Source organism: Mirounga leonina, unplaced genomic scaffold (assembly GCF_011800145.1).
Source record: "Mirounga leonina isolate KUSES-001 unplaced genomic scaffold, KU_Mleo_1.0 Mir_268, whole genome shotgun sequence".
Taxonomy (NCBI): domain Eukaryota; kingdom Metazoa; phylum Chordata; class Mammalia; order Carnivora; family Phocidae; genus Mirounga; species Mirounga leonina.
In genome coordinates this window covers 6,674,775-6,691,142 of record NW_023270649.1, presented here as the reverse complement: position 1 = coordinate 6,691,142, position 16,368 = coordinate 6,674,775, and the positions used below count along the sequence as shown (strand labels likewise).

Sequence of the window (16,368 nt, the reverse complement as noted above, 5' to 3'; positions counted from 1 at the left end):
CCCGGAACCCGGAACCCGGAACCCGGAACCCGGAACCCGGAACCCGGAACCCGGAACTCGGGGCTGCGGGTCCGTCTGCGTCTCCTTCCGTCCCCGCGGGCCTCCGCTCAGCCCTGGGCGCAGGGAGTGCCGCCTGCCCTCCTTCGGCACGCCTCTTCCCCCAGTCTTGGCTCCGGCTCTCCCTCTCTCCCCACCAGCCCCAAACCCTGTAACCCACACACGCTGGCCTCGCCACGCTTCCTTCCCAATAACGTGAAGTCCCCAGGCCAGACCAGCAAGGAAGCAAATGTGTGGTCGCGCTGCAGTCCCGACTCCGCGGCTCCCAAAGCCACGTGGCTATACCTGCGGGGAGGAACCGGAGTTACACGCCCCCAGCCCCCAGCCCCCAGCCCCGGCAGCAATTTTCCTGCGGCGCCCTCTCTCCTCTCCAGGAGGGAGGACGGGGGCACGTCTGCAACCACAAAGACCACCGCCGAGAGAGGAAGCTGCGCCCCTTGCTGGCTCTGCCCGATGCTGGCTCCGCCCTGGAAAACGGCCACGCTGGGGTGTAGCCTTGTTATCCCAGCATGGGCTTCGTAATTTTCCAGCGGAGCAGTTCAGAATGGAAGGCTTCAATCGCCCCTTAGCTAATTGAGGGCCAGGAAAAGCAAAGGTCTTCCCGAAAGCCGCAAATGAGCAGTAGAGTTTGGCTGGGTAATCTCTCTCACTTCGAAATCTATTGTAAGAAGCTTGTCTAGTAACTGAAAAATCAGTCTCTGTGTTAACCTCTGCACGCCAAGTCACCTCTCAGGGAGGAAACGCACAGGAAGGTGACCCCCAGGTGGGTTTGGCTTGTTTACGAGTTTTATATTGAAGCACATTTTCCCTAACGAGCTCGATTTCATACGGATTCAGTTTTACAGCCGTTGTTGGGATTCAGAGTATATGCTCACTCTCGTCCTCCCCGCTCATCTGTCCCAACAAGACACAAGCCTGCAGGTCAGCGCCAGCCCACTGGCAGCAGCTCCTGAAGGCGCGGGCGGAAATGGCTGCAAGGCAGCTAGGAGGACGGAACCTGCCAGCGCCCACAGCCACCGTGCTCCACCCCCAGATCTCGTCTCTCCCTTGGTCTCCAGAGCCTCCCTGAACTGTACAGGACTCACTGAACTCCCAAATTTGAGAGCAATAATTGAACACAGCACAACTTAGCTTTCTCGCGAGCTTCAAAATATGATACTGGAAAACAAGTCCACTACCAAATCTATCTTGAGATGTTTATGTCTTGATTCTCAAAGTCATGCCAGGATAGAAAGACAAGCCCATTTCAATTGCTATTGTGTAAACTAAAATCTTAAATAAAATTTCAGCACACAGAAAGTGCCACTGGATCGTTATTCATCATAACCAAGGGCTGAAGCAAGGGCTGTTGGCAGGTACCCATCCATTCGTGTACCAGTCCACCCTGTTTATCCATCTACCTACCCATCTATTTATCTACCTACCACCCACCCCTCTATCCATTCATCCACCCGACAACTGGTCCATCCATCTTTCAGTCACTGTGCTTACACAGGGTGCCTTCCCCAAGCTGAGCATGAACGCCCAACTGCCATTTGCTAGGTAGATGTCCTGAGGTAGGCTTGTGGTGTTCCAAGAATAGCCTTCTAATAAGCATCAAGGCCCTGAGGGAGAGACAAACTTGGCTTGTTCAAGGGATAGAAAGGTAGCAATAAGGGCGCCTGGGTGGCTCAGTTGGTTAAGCGACTGCCTTCGGCTCAGGTCATGATCCTGGAGTCCCTGGATCGAGTCCCACATCGGGCTCCCTGCTCGGCAGGGAGTCTGCTTCTCCCTCTGACCCTCCTCCCTCTCATGCTGTCTCTCATTCTCTCTGTCTCAAATAAATAAATAAAATCTTTAAAAAAAAAAAAAAAAAGAAAGAAAGGTAGCAATAAGTCCCGAGCCTGGATGGGAAAGGAGAGTGACAAAGGATGCTCCACAAAAAAGGCCATACAGGGCCTTGCAGGTCATGGTCAGGAGCTTGCACTTTATTCCAAGTGCAACCAGAAGACATTGCATGGTTTGGGAATGGGGCCAGTTATTATTTAGTCTATATTCCGAGACCAGCAAGGAGGTAGCAGCCATGGCCCAGGCTGGAGATGATGAAAGCTTGGACAAAGGTGGCGAGAACTTGATCCCAGAGAGTCAAAGCAGAGCCCCTCAGAGAGCAATGTGCTGCACTGGGGAGGTGGGCTTTGGCTTGTGCAGCAAGGTGACCAGGGGACCTGTGACTCAGATCAGAGCCCCTGCAAGGGGGGTGCTGGAGCGGCAAAGACAGGATTTCCATCTCCATTCTGTTCAGAAGCACAAGCAGCCATCCAGGCAGGGAGACCAGCAGGCAGCATGGGCGTGGGTCCGTGAGAATCAGGGAAGGGCCCACAGACACATCTCCCAGGTGAGCGTCAGAGTCACCCACCTCCTCTGGGGAGAATGCCTCCACACGGGCATACACTCAGAAGGTCAACTCTTAAAAGTGGCATCATTGAATCACAAGGTGCCTGCAACAGCAAGGCTTCATGTAACTGAACCCCAAGACACCCTTCGGAGAAGTTTTACCTAATTCCTCTCTTCACCAGCCACACTCAAGGATGGCAGCCCCCCTCTCCCTTTTATTTTAAATGCTCCCACATCAGCTGTGGCTCCATCAGCTCGACGACGGGATATACTTCCTGAGAGCGCTGAGGCAGCTGACAGCCTCGGCTACAAGGTATAAGGCAGAAAGGACATTTCTCCCAGGGTTATGGAGTCACTGTATACCCCAAAACTTGTAAGTTGAAGTCTGAACCCCCAGGACCTCAGAATGTGACTATTTGGAGATAGGGTTTTTAAAGAGCTAAGTAAGGTGAAATGAAGTCATCAGGGTGAATCCTAATCCAGTCTCAGTGGTGTTCTTACAAGAGACTGGGCAGAGACACACAAAGGGAAGACCATGTGGGAACACGGGGAGGAGGTGGCTAATGTGCAAGACGTGAAGAGAAGGCCTGGGAGAAACCAAACCCGCTGACCCCTTGATCTCGGGCTTCTGGCCTCCACAAGACTGGGAAAATACATTTCTATTGTCGATGTCACCCAGTCTGTGGTATTTGGTTAGGACAGCCCGAGCAAGCTGCTACATCCAGCTTATGAGGTACCCCAGTGAGTGGGGGAGAGAATTTGCAGGAAGCAGACTCCTGTCGGTCACAATGACTGAGCTCGGAGAGCTGTGCAAAACCTCTGAGAACAGGAGAAACTAGTGGGTGAAGCCAGTCGGGGTGGGTAAAGGGGTCTGCTCGCCACAGGAAAAGCTAGAAGTAAGCAAATGCAATGAAATCAGCTCTCCTGGCTTTGGGTTTCTTTCAGCTCAAACACCACCTGTCTCCCCTATGACTCAGCCAGAAGTCTCCTCATCCTCTTTCCTCCAAGATTCTGAAGCACCACATTATTTCTTACAAAAATTCTATTTATGTGTCATCATTTCTATGGTAAGTACTGGTGTCTCTCCTTCCCACTTATACTGTGAGGTCCTTTGGGAGCAGAACCTTTGTCCTATATATCTTTATATAGGACAGAATCTTGAACCTCACAAAAATGTTCTCAATGTGATTTGAATGAACAAGTAACTCTTATCTTGATGCTATGTTGTCTCAACAGAATACAATGAAAAACATTCACTACCCCACACCAGTTATCAGATCCGTAATTCCTTTTTTTTTTTAAGATTTTATTTTTAAGTAATCTCTATGTCTAACGTGGGGCTCGAACTCACAACCCCAAGATCAAGAGTCACACGCTTTACTGACTGAGCTGACTAGGTGCCCCAGTAATTCATATATTTTTAAATTTTTTTTTATTTTTAAGATTTCATTTATTTATTTGACAGAGAGAGAGACAACGAGAGAGGGAACACAAGCAGGGGGAGTGGGAGAGGGAGAAGCAGGCTTCCCGCTGAGCAGGGAGCTCGATCCCAAGACCCGGGGATCATGACCTGAGCCGAAGGCAGATGCTTAACGACTGAGCCACCCAGGCGCCCCTCATATTTTTTATACACGTTTATACTGTTTTAAATTTATGCAAAACAGGGGCGCCTGGGTGGCTCAGTCGGTTAAGCGTCTGCCTTCGGCTCAGGTCATGATCCCAGGGTCCTGGGATCGAGCCCTGCATCGGGCTCCGTGCTCAGCGGGGAGCCTGCTTCTCCCTCTCTGCTGCTCCCCCTGCTTGTGCTCTATCCCTCTCTCTCTCAGATAAATAATAAAATCTTAAAAATTTTTTTTTTTTTAATTTATGCAAAACATTAGGTGTCTTTAAATCTTTGCATTACAGGATTTTGGTTTTGGTGAGCAAAAAGACAGTCCTTGACCTGAATTTTCATTTCTTTTATTCCCAGATTTAATGTTTTAAGTACACTATTTCTTACTGATACTTCAGAAAATAAACATTCTCCGAAAAAAGCTGAAAGTGGCTTTTCCACGTTCCTGTTCTGGAATTTCGTGGAGTCTTCTTGCCACTCTTTGAATGCGCACACAGTTCTGAAAATTGCCGGCTCTGCAGCTCAAAAGCAGAAGGCTCTGGAACTAATTTCTTCGGAGTGGTGGTGCAGTGTGCTATGATAAAGGAAGCCTGTGGTCCCTCCTGCTGTTCTTCTCGACCCTCTCGCTATTGACAGTGTCATTTCCCCCCCACACACACACACAGAGTGTCATTAGGACTCCGCTCACAGCAGACGGGCTAAGTCCCTTGCAGTGGAAGTGCCGTGCCTAGGGCAGGAGCGCAGCGAGCTCTGAGCACCCTCATGACGGCAGTAGAGCCCGGGAGCGGGCTGCGAGAGAAGATTTCAGCTGGTGCCGGGCTGGGACTCACCCAGAGTCTCTCGGAGTAAAGCTCTAATTGTGTTTCTCAGAAATGGCTGCATTCTTGTAGGTGTATTATTTATTGGCCATTCCTTCTTAGCCAGGGATTCTTGGTTTCAGCCATGCAAACCGTGCATGGCAGGGACCTCCTACACAAAATGCCACTCTTGTCCCCTCAGAGCCACGTAAAGATTGGATGCTGTTGCATAAGGCTAACAGCCCTCAAGTTTTTTAGCCCAATGAAATAAGACCCCATTACAGAAGGCCCTTAAAAGCAAACATTTAAATTAGTTATTTCTGAAACAGAACCTTATGAGGTTAAGTGTTTAAATCTAAATATCACACTGATCACCAGAGACTCTCAAAGTGACAGAAAAATCTGCATTCACTTACCCAACCGTAAGTTGGGTAAGCTTCTATCAGCCCTTTTAAAATAAGGTGATACCACAGGTCCTACAGTAGTCTATGCTTTTCTCTCCCTCCCTCCTCATGCATATCAAGGGCGAGATGACACTGTCTATCTGTCTACCTACCTACGTACTTAATCTAAATTCCATCCTCCCTACAGCTATTCTAGAATGACGGCATACAGCACGGTAATATGCTGCTGCCATCCACGATTCTCTCACACGCTCTGATCCTCTTCAGGAGCCCACACAACTGATTTCTATTTTCATGCTCAAAATAAGCCCAATTTATTTATTTATTTATTTATTTAAAAGATTTTATTTATTTATTTGTCAGAGAGAGAGACAGAACACAAGCAGGGGGAGAGGCAGGCAGAGGGAGAAGCAGGCTCCCCGCTGAGCAAGGAGCCCGATGTGGGACTCGATCCCAGGACCCTGGGATCATGACCTGAGCCGAAGGCAGCCGCTTAACCAACTGAGCCACCCAGGCGTCCCAAAATAAGCCCAATTTAGAAAGGCCGGCTCCATGCCTTCCGGACTGACAAACCTTCCAGGCAAGTCTGATGCGAGACCATGCCCCAGCAACCCAGCTGTGTACTTGGTCCCTTCATTCGAGCATTCTGGATAAAGCATTTCATTCAAGCACATGACACTGGACTTCCCATTTTCTCAACAGAAAGAACCTACTGTGCAGAAAACACAGCAGCCACCTAAAGAATGGAAACACGCCACGATGGCATTTGAAGGCGTCGCCGCCCTGAGAGGGCGCTCCTGCCCGTGGTGCAGGCCCACGGGCTCAGCTCAACGCGCACGGCGCCGTCTGCACCCGGGCACGCGGCTCGCTGCATCCACTAACAGCCACTCTGGGTTTGGCAAAAAACAGACGACCCACCACGTTCACCGAGCATTCAGCCTCCATCAAGAAGGCCACCCCCGAGATGTCTTCTTAGCAACCCCCAATCCAAAATTCACCTACCTCGGGTGGGGATGTCCCTCCTCGGCCCAGACTGTGCAGGAAAGTTCTCTGTGCTCGCCAGGGTCCCCCACTTGCCGCTGGGGTTCGATGGCAGCTTCCTGCCAAGAGCGACACAGTGAGACAGCAAGTCATCAAGCCGCCTTCTCTGAGACATCTGTTATTATGAACCCCCTCATTGTGGGTTTGCCCTGCGGCCCGGACCACGGAGGCAATGACGCAGCCTGCTGTCTCGTCCCGACACTTGGCCACGGGGCTGGCGAGCTCAGCTCTCCAAACCGGCCTACCAAACAAATGAACTGGACCGTAGGTCCACTTCTGTTCGGCAGCTTAGCAGATGGCCAGCGTGAGGCCTGTAGGGCCACGGGACACAGCCGGCCAAAGCCGAAACAAAACGAAAACCAACTCACATACGCCGGTGGCAACTCACTATGGCGAAGCCTCAAGCCCGAGGACTTGTCCGGGTCTGGGATTCTTCTCTCCTGACCGAGCAAGCGTGGGCTTCTGTCATGCTGCGCGGGCCACGGGCTGGGCCACGGCCACGACAGACAGCCGCACGTGCGGCCCCTGCAGGCCCGTCGGCAGCAGGATGCCACGAACAAACAGGCAGCTCTCCGTACGTAAGTGTACTGACTCTGGTGTCCTGAACCCGCTACTGATTCTTTTGAAAAGAAACCGCATCTCTCGCTGTTAAGCATTTTCTTTGAAACATAGAAAGGCGGGTTTAAGAGGCAGAGCAGGCAGAGAGAGGGGGCCTGACTCGTGGCAATCGACTTTGAGTATCGCTACGAATAGTCTGCCTTTCTAGAAGAAAGCTTAAAGCCAACTTTTACCATCAGTACCTTATAAAAAATGCAACAGTTTAATGCACTGCACGTTAGATTACGTTTGCCCTGGAGCAACGTCTAAGAATGTTTGAAGAAAACAAAAACCAAAACCTTAAAGAACAAATACTAAAAACTGTAAATGGCCTCAAGGTTTGGAGACTGGCTATCATACACTGTCTTACCCCTTTACAGAAAGTACCGCTTTCCATTTTAGAGGAGAACCTGCCATTTTCTAGAGCTCCCCCCAAATTCTTGGCTTGGTGTTAAGGCTTGGGCACGCTCGTCACAGGGAAAGTCAGCTGAAGCAAGAGATGAGGCGGCGGCTGGGGACTCGAGATAGGCAAGCAAGGACGGCACTTCAGCGGCCACGAATGTACCGGTCTGTCCCCAGGGACCTTTCACACGCTGCGAGAGCTGGAGCACGTAGGTGCTCGAACAGCTGGACGCAAGTCACACGGACATCGGGCCGCTCTCCTTTGGGGGCCTCCTCTACGTGCTGTAAGACAGCAGGTGGGGGGGCAGCTTTGTCCTTGCTTGCGGCACCAGGCTTACCTGTGCGTACAGGTCTGTGGACGGCGACGACCGGGACCTTCCATGAATGTACCGTGGCCTCTCGTGCTGCTCCAGACCCGCGTCCAAGATGTCGTCGGCCGAGTGATACCTCCCGGAACTCCTGGCTTCCAGAGCTGTCCTCTGTTCCCGCCAAGACGCTTGATACTCCGCAAAGGTCCCAAGCCTCTCAGGCGGTTCCAGCTTTCCTACCTTCCCCACTTTTCTGCGCCCACTGGGGTCTCCTCCAAAGGAGGTAGTGCGGGCCCTCTTCTGGAACCAAGGCTGTGCGCTCTCGTACCCGTGGCCCGCTGTCGGCGGCCTCTCCAGCTTCTCCTTAGGGAACGCACAGAGTGCTTGCCTCTGGCCAGGTCTCTGGTGAACGGGTTTGCTCGTTTCCTCAAAGAACTTCCACCTGTCGGCGAACGTGCCCACAGTCTCCTCGGACGTCCCAGGGCGCTGGTGAGGGCGACCATCCCCTGAGAGCCCCACCTCGTTCATTTTCTCCGGTTCAGAGTAGGATTTCAGTTTCTGCTCCAGCGTGAACCGTTTCCGGCCTCCAATGCGGGGAACGTGCGGCACGGCCGCTCCAGACGGGGGCGGCTTGGCCAGGCCCCCCTCCCAGACACGGGGGACGGGGTCCAGATCTGTGCTGTGGTCCTCAGCCCGCTGCTCTGGCCCTGCGTAATGATCAGCTGGGCTGGGGTCTAAATCACGGCGCTTAAACGACGTGGCCCGCAGGACCCGGGCCTGGGCCTCCTTCACGTGGTCTCTGTAGGTGCCCGTGAAGGACCCTTCTGGGGTGGGGCTGGTGGCACCTCCGTGCTCCGCCCTCCAGCCGACGGCCTCTTCCTCGGCTGCCCCCGCCCCAGTCAGCGTCACCGTGCTTTTGCTTTTCTGCAGCTTGGCTCGTCGCATCTGGATCTCGTTCCTCAGGGTGGTGGCAAACCGGTCGCTCCTCCGGGTCGCTTTGCCCACCTGGGCGTCAGACGGTGGCGGCCTCTCCGTCCCCGCATCTGGGCCATTCTCGGGCCGGCGCGTCCCCTCCTGGGTCAGTGAGTGCAACATAGGCGTCTTGTGACGAGAGATCTTGCCGCTCTCTCTGTCGGCCCACGCGAGGCCATCTGCGGGCTTCCTCAGACCGCTCTTCTCCACGCGGCTGGCTCGTGGTGGGTCCTCGCTTCCTGCGGGGCGGCCCTCTGCTCCTCGGTCCAGCGGGTCCGCCCGGGCTCTCTCGTGGGGGCCCGGGGCCTGCTCGTGCTGCGGCAGCGAACACCGGGGTTCCCGGCCCGGCGGCTGTGGGGTGGGGGAGTCGTGGGCGCCTGGAGCCATGGCAGGACGCCAGGACCGCTCGTGGAGTTGCGCTGCCGGTGCGCTCTCCTGAGGACATTGTCTGCTCGCCACACAGTAGTAGCAGCCCTGCCCACCGCTGTCCCCCTTCTGGCTGGTGGCCCCGGGCCACCTGACCTGAGCGGGGCTGTTGTCCTGGAGACGGTCAGCAGACGGCTCCTGGCGGCCCCCCGGGATGGCCACGCGGGGCTGCTCCCTCGGCGACGTGGCGGCCGTGGGGCCCCCGTGACAGAAGGGGCTCTCGGCACGGTCGTGGTGGGGGTGCTGGCTGCCGCAGGAAGGCTGCGGGAAACACACATCCGTGCTGGACAGAGAGGCCTGCAGCCGGCCGGGGGCCCCTGGGGGGCCGCCTGCCCTGTGCTCAGAGGGCAGCACCCCGCCGTCCAGGGGGACGTCCGGTGCACAGCCTGAGCTCCCGGCTCTTCTCCCGCTGCTGGGACGCGCCAGCCTCCACGGCTGGTCGGCGGCTTCTGCTCTCCAGTCACTGCGAGGCTGGGCGCGGCTCAGGCCCAGAAAGTGCTGCACGCTGGCCGCCTCTGAGGATGGAGGGCCCTGGGCCTTCTCGTGGCTCTTGGTGGCCGCGAAGCTGTCACTGCGGAGCGGGGGAGGGGGCGGAGGAGGGGACGAAGGTGCTTTTTTCTTATCAGGAACATACCAGACGGGCCCAAAATTTGACCTCCCGGAGGTGGCCAGCTTGGCCTCAGCACTGTCCTCTGGCCTGGGGCTTTTGCTGCTGTCATGGGGGACCCGGGCCGGGAAAGACCCGAGCCTCTCCTCCAGGCCCTGAGGATCGCCGGCAGCCTGGCCCTGCCGGCTGCTGTCCGGCTTGGAGGCCTCCCACAGGCCCACTTTGTAGAGGATGTTCTCTGCAGAGGAGGCATCGGCCTTGGGCAACGTGTGGTCAGGAGTGCTGCAGCTGGTGGAGAATGAGCCGTAAGCCGAGTCCCGCTTGCTCTGGCCGCCCAGGTGGTCGATGCTGCTGTTGGACTTGGCGGCGGACAGGCGTCCGGAGGGGCAGGGCTGCGAAGGCTGGTCCAGGCTGTCGACGCTCCCGAGCGAGCTAAAATGGTCAGAGGTACGCTGCAGATTCGAGTGCTCCCACGTGCCCGACAGGTCATGAGATGAAGAGCTAGGAAGGAAGGACCACAGGGGAGAGTCCGCTTTAGAATCGAGGAACAGCGAAGAGGAAAATGAGGACAGCAGTGCTATGAATGCAGCTGGCCCTGCACAGAAACATCCAGACGCCCAGAACTCTTCCCAGGACAGGGTCACAGGACCTGACATGTGACCTTTGCCCAGCATTTTATTATTTTTTTTTAATTTTTATTTTTTAAAGATTTTATTTATTTGACAGGGAAAGACAGAGAGAGAGACAGCGCACAAGCAGGGGGAGCGGCAGGCAGAGGGAGAAGCAGGTTCTCCGCTGAGCAGAGACCCTGACGCGGGGCTCGATCCCAGGACCCCGGGATCCTGACCTGAGCCGAAGGCAGACGCTTAACAACTGAGCCACCCAGGGGCCCCTGCATAGCACTTTAAAGGGCAACTCTGACAAGAGGCTGAAGAGACCCAGCCTGACTCGCTTGATGTTGTTTCCCCAGACAGATGCCTTCAGACACTAGCCATATGGTCCTGCCCTCGGGGTGCCGAGGTCCACAGCGGTCACCAGCAGGAAATGCCTATGTGAACGCTTTCCTCCTCTGTCACTAAGTATGGTGGCTGGCAGACCACAGCCCGTGACAACAGCTGTTAGTTAAATGCCTGGGGGGACATGGATCAAAAGACCATTCTGTGACCCATGAAAATGACAAGAAATTCAAATCTCACTGCTCACAGATAAAGTGTGACCGGAACCCAGTCGTGGTCATTCGCGTACACAGTTTGTGACTGCTTCTGAGCTGGGGACCTGCAACAGACGCGGGCCCATGGAGCCTAAAATATTTCCTACGTGGCCCTTTACAGAGCAGGTTTGTGGACCCCAAGGTTGAGCGTATGAAAGGGTTCTTATCTGGACGACTAACAAAGAAGAACCAACAGAATGACGACAACTTTCACATTAAAAGGGGAAGTCCATGAGATTTATCCATGAGATCTTAAGTCTAAGCAGATATGAATAATGCTAAGCACTGTTTCCACACAGATGTGGGCAGCATATGTGCTTCTTTGATCAAGAAAGCATTAAATGGGCTTAATGGAAATCCTATTACATTAAGTCATTTCAATAATGAAATAAAAAAGGCTTTTTTTTTTTTAAGATTTTATTTATTTATTTGAGAGAGAGAGAGACAGAGACAGAGACAGCGAGAGAGAACACAAGCGGGCAGGAGAGTGAGAAGCAGGCTCCCGCTGAGCAGGGAGCCCGACGTGGAGATCGATCCCAGGACCCTGGGATCATGACCTGAGCCGAAGGCAGCCGCCCAACCGACTGAGCCACTCTGGAGCCCCAAAAGGCTCACTTTTCACTTCAGTTTTAGTACTCAGCTGAGAATCTGTGGTTTCTCAAAAATACTCTGGACTCCAAATACCACCATGTCTTGTCACTTTAAGTAGGTAATGTATTTGAGATGTATTTCCTTCATAAAAGTACTTCATAATTTTATAGCAGACCAGTATTTACTAACAATCAAAATAGGTTTTGGGGCACCTGGGTGGCTCAGTCGTTAAGCGTCTGCCTTCAGCTCAGGTCATGATCCCAGGGTCCTGGGATCGAGCCCCGCATCGGGCTCCCTGCTCAGCAGGAGGCCTGCTTCTCCCTCTCCCCCTCCCCCTGCTTGTGTTCCCTCTCTTGCTGTGTCTCTCTCTGTCAAATAAATAAATAAAATATTTAAAAAAAAATAGGTTTTGAGGGGCGCCTGGGTGTCTCAGTTGGTTAACTGTCCGACTCTTGGTTTCAGCTCATGATCTCAGGGTCCTGGGATTGGGCCCCACGTCGGGCTCTGCACTCAACGTGGAACCTGCTTGACATTCTCTCTCCTTCCGCCCCTGACTTGTGTGCATGCGCACGCTTTCGCGCTCGCTCTCTCTCTCAAACAGATAAATCTTTTTTTAAAAAATTGATTTTGAGATGGTTACATACTCCATACACACTGGCACAAATTCATTTACAGAATGGACACACATGCACACTCGGAAACACACAAACACATACATTCAAGTGCATGTGCACACACATTCACACACGTGCAGAAATCGTAAGTGGGCAGATACATATATGCACTCATACATGCACACGCACATACCCAAACCCACACTACTTGTTGCTACCGTCATCCTTTTAATGGGAGACTTGTGAGGACACTGGCCACCGACCCAAGGTGATGTACGACTAGCAGGAGCCTCCTCAAGCCAACACCGCCGCAGGGCTGCCACATGCCTGTCTGATACATTAGCACTTCTGACTCTGAAATGTGGCCGCCAGGTCGACCAGAACTCCCCCTCCTTCCTCTGACCTACAACTCCTATCACCTTGGTCTCACACTCAGTGGAAAGCCACCCCCGGGCCCTCACGGCTGGATGCCCCCCTGCATGTGGGCTGGGAAGCCTTGGTTTCCTCTCTACCCCCCGCCACAGGAGAGCCCTGGGGGTCGGGGAGAGGGTGCTGATGCTTAGCAGAACCGTCTGGCAACCTCTGTGAAATATATTTGCCGAACCCGTAAGTAGCTCCTGCCTTCCAATCTATGCATAAAAGTCTCAAAAGAGGGGTTGGGTGGCTCAGTCGTTAGGCGTCTGCCTTCGGCTCAGGTCGTGATCCCAGGATCCTGGGATCGAGCCCCACATTGGGCTCCCTGCTCCGCGGGAAGCCTGCTTCTCCCTCTCCCACTCCCCCTGCTTGTGTTCCCTCTCTCGCTGTCTCTCTCTCTAATAAATAAATAAAAATCTTAAAAAAAAAAAAAGTCTCAAAAGAATGGTGGTGGCTGTGGGCAAGTCGGTGGCATGGCAGCTGTTCCACTCAGGTCAGAAACACCAACTCAGCTGGCCCAAAGGGATTCAGCCCAAAAAGCAAAGTCCCTAGGCTCCTGATTTATTAAGTGACATAATGAGAAAGCACACTTGCTCATCCTTGCTCTTGGTATTTCAGTTTTTGCTTTCAAGGGTTGGACACCTACCTACTCTGAAAAATTTAGAGAGTTTTACCAGTAATGGTGTTAGTGGCTTTTCCTCATCAGAAAAACAAAATCATCCTGAAGTGGAGAAAGGTGCTATCATGGCAGGGCTGGGAAGTCATGAACACCGTTGAACCCTGTCCATCCCGGGGAGAAACCAGTGCCTACCTGGCATGGTGTTGGCTATGCCAAGAAGGGCAGGAACTGGCGGAGGGGAACGGCGATGCTGACGACTCGGGGTGGCTATCGCAGAACTTGGTGGCATGCCAGGAGTGAGGCCTCCAGGTCACCTCATTCTTCCTGAAAAAGAACGCAGACGACTCAGGGACTTCAAACAAAGGACAACTCCGTGCCAAGACAGGAGTGCAACGTGGAAATAAGTCACAGCGACTTCTGCATGATTTAGAGCATCGCTTCCAGGGTGCTTCCCGCTGTATCTGGACATGAACATAGTTTTTTAGATTTTTATTAACGCAGAACTCACCCTAATGCAGAACGAGAATCATGGGCTTCAAAATGTGAATTAACCCTTATTCTTCAAAATTTATTCGCAATAGTAAATGAATCTTGTTGTCCCCTCAGACACCAGCAGGACCCCAGACAGACTCTTCTGTCTTTCTTGTTTCAGCACAGCTGTGCATACAGCCCTTGGCCTCCTTGCAGAAAAGAGAATGCACTGGAGAGAAGCTCAGTGAGTGCCCAGCTCAGCGGGGTCACACAGAGTGAGAGCGCTTCTATTTACTCACTTACCGAAGTAAACACAGACACCTGGACATGAACAAAGGCTAGTAGATGCATATTCATTCCTCCGAGTTTCTCAGAGTGTCTGCGAAGTCAGCTAAGGGTCCTCATTATTGGAACGTGATGCCCTCGACCAACAGGCTGCAGCCCACTCCTGCCAGGGCTCCTGAACGTCGTCCACAGCCTCGGCCTGGGCTCCTACTGCATGGTCCCCACCACCCCACAGGGCCTTAGTGTTTTGGCTGCACTGCCTGGGTGTGAGAGGGGAATTTTAGTCGGAAATCCGCAGAGCTGCCACAAAAATGTTCCAGAGCCCCCAAGAGGAGGCTGCGGCGTGAGGAGGAGACCCACCCACACCTGGTTCTCCCACTCTCCACTTCTCCAGTGCGGGACAGAACCTGCTCGCTCGGGACAGCTTACGGCCCCATCGAGAACACAGAAAGAACTCAAAAGGAGCCTCATTAGGTACTTGACAGAGAGTAAACATTTTTCAAGCAGGCAAAAACATTCAAGGATATTATGTAATAAAGAATATTAAAAAATCTGAGGGGCGTCTGGGTGGCTCAGTCGGTGAAGCATCTGCCTTTGGCTCAGGTCATGATCTCAGGGTCCTGGGATGGAGCCCCAGGTCGGGCTCGTTGCAGGGAGTCTGCTTCTCCCTCTGCCCCTAACCCCTGCTCATGCTCGGTCTCTCTCTAATAAATAGAATCTTTAAAAAAAAGAAAGAAATCTGAAAAGCATTTATAACATAAACCTTCTGACAACTCATAATCAATGAAGAAAAATATCTGGGTTGCAAAATGTGGAATGTGTTGACTTCAGGAGTTTCCCCGTGAACAGAAGCATAAAAACAGACAAATTCATCACACCTCAGAAGTAAAGGGATTGAAAACCGAACTGTACCTCATGGAGTTTCTCAGAATCCTCGTAAGAAAGGTTCTGGCCATGTGAATTTCATTTTCAGATGCCTTTTTCTGTGCTATCATATCCACAATTTCTTTCATCTTCCTTTACAGTTAATTAATGAAAGAAAGAAACTAGATGGAGGGCGGAGGCAAAGGGAAACAAAAAAAGGAGGCTAGGAAAGGAAAATGCCTCATCCTCTGCGGCAACATCTTTCAACCCTGCAACTGGCAAGACTGGGGTACGGGCTGGCTTACTGGGACAGCAGCACTGCAAGCGTAAACATGTTTCCTTCTTTTTAAAAAGATAATACATACTGGTGCACGTCTATTTCAAGAGGACATACTCAACAATTACAGTATGAATTAAGGGCTTAAAAAAAAAAAAGGACAGGGCACCCGGGTGGCTCAGTCCTTAAGCATCTGCCTTCGTCTCAGGTCATGATCCCAGGGTCCCGGGATCGAGCCCCACATCGGGCTCCCTACTCAGCGGGAAGCCTGCTTCTCCCTCTCCCACTCCCCCTGCTTGTGTTCCCTCTCTCGCTGTGTCTCTCTCTGTCAAATAAATAAAATCTTAAAAAAAAATTAAAACAAAAAATTTTTAAAAGAACAAATGATAACACAGTGAAAAGGTTATACCTGTAAACTAGGCATGAGGATCTCATGGCTACTGGGAACAGTGATGTTTTCCTAACACATGAGCTTTCACCAGGTCCTCTGAAGTTCCTAGTGCATCACAAACATATTTGGCAACGTTCCAGCTACTTTCTGCTTGTCAGCCCGTCTGACTGCCTAAAACGGCTGGATTTGTGTTGATAAGAGAGTGCAGGACGTTGGGCACAGGCATGCTCATCAATCCCAATCCTGTGAGGGTGCTGGACAGGAAGCCCTGGGGACCGAGCGCTCTGGCGCCACCTAGTGTGCGCACACTGTCACTGCCCCTCGGGCTCCAGCTGGAACAGACAAGGGAGCCGATTAAGACCCTCATTTCCACTGGGGACCGAGCGCTCTGGCGCCACCTAGTGTGCACACACCGTCACTGCCCCTCCCGCTCCAGCTGGAACAGACCCGGGAGCCCATTTAACACGCTCGTTTTCACGGGGACCGAGCGCTCTGGCGCCACCTAGTGTGCACACACCGTCACTGCCCGTCTGGCTCCAGCTAGAACAGACACGGGAGCCATTTAACACCGCCATTTTCACTGGGGACCGAGCGCTCTGGCGCCACCTAGCGTGCACACACCGTCACTGCCTATCTGGCTCTAGCAGGACCAGACACGGGAGCCATTTAACACCGCCATTTTCACTGGGGACCGAGCGCTCTGGCGCCACCTAGCGTGCACACACCGTCACTGCCCCTCCAGCTCCAGCTGGACCCGACACGGGAGCCGATTTAACATCCTCATTTCCACTGGGGACCGAGCGCTCTGGCGCCACCTAGCGTGCACACACCATCACTGCCCCTCCAGCTCACCTAGTGTGCACCACCGTCACTGCCTGTCTGGCTCCAGGTGGACCAGACACGGGAGCCGAATTAACACCCTCATTTCCACTGGGGACCGAGCGCTCTGGCGCCACCTAGTGCGCACACACTGTCTCTGCCCCTCCGGGTCCAGCTGAACCAGACACGGGAGCCGAATTAACACCCTCATTTCCAC

At 53.2% G+C, this 16,368-nt stretch overlaps 1 protein-coding gene across 2 annotated transcripts in view; it reads right to left on the bottom strand.

Moving 5' to 3' along the window:
• Nucleotides 1-16,368, bottom strand: part of SHROOM2 (shroom family member 2) — a 146,737-nt gene that overhangs the window by 43,464 nt on the left and 86,905 nt on the right. For both annotated transcript variants that reach the window (XM_035029682.1, XM_035029683.1), the window contains exons 3-5: nt 13,237-13,368; nt 7,622-10,097; nt 6,246-6,343 (exon numbers count right to left, since the gene is read on the bottom strand). In XM_035029682.1, the coding sequence (XP_034885573.1) occupies nt 6,246-6,343; nt 7,622-10,097; nt 13,237-13,368 (2,706 nt within the window). The remainder of the gene's footprint in view (nt 1-6,245; nt 6,344-7,621; nt 10,098-13,236; nt 13,369-16,368) is intronic.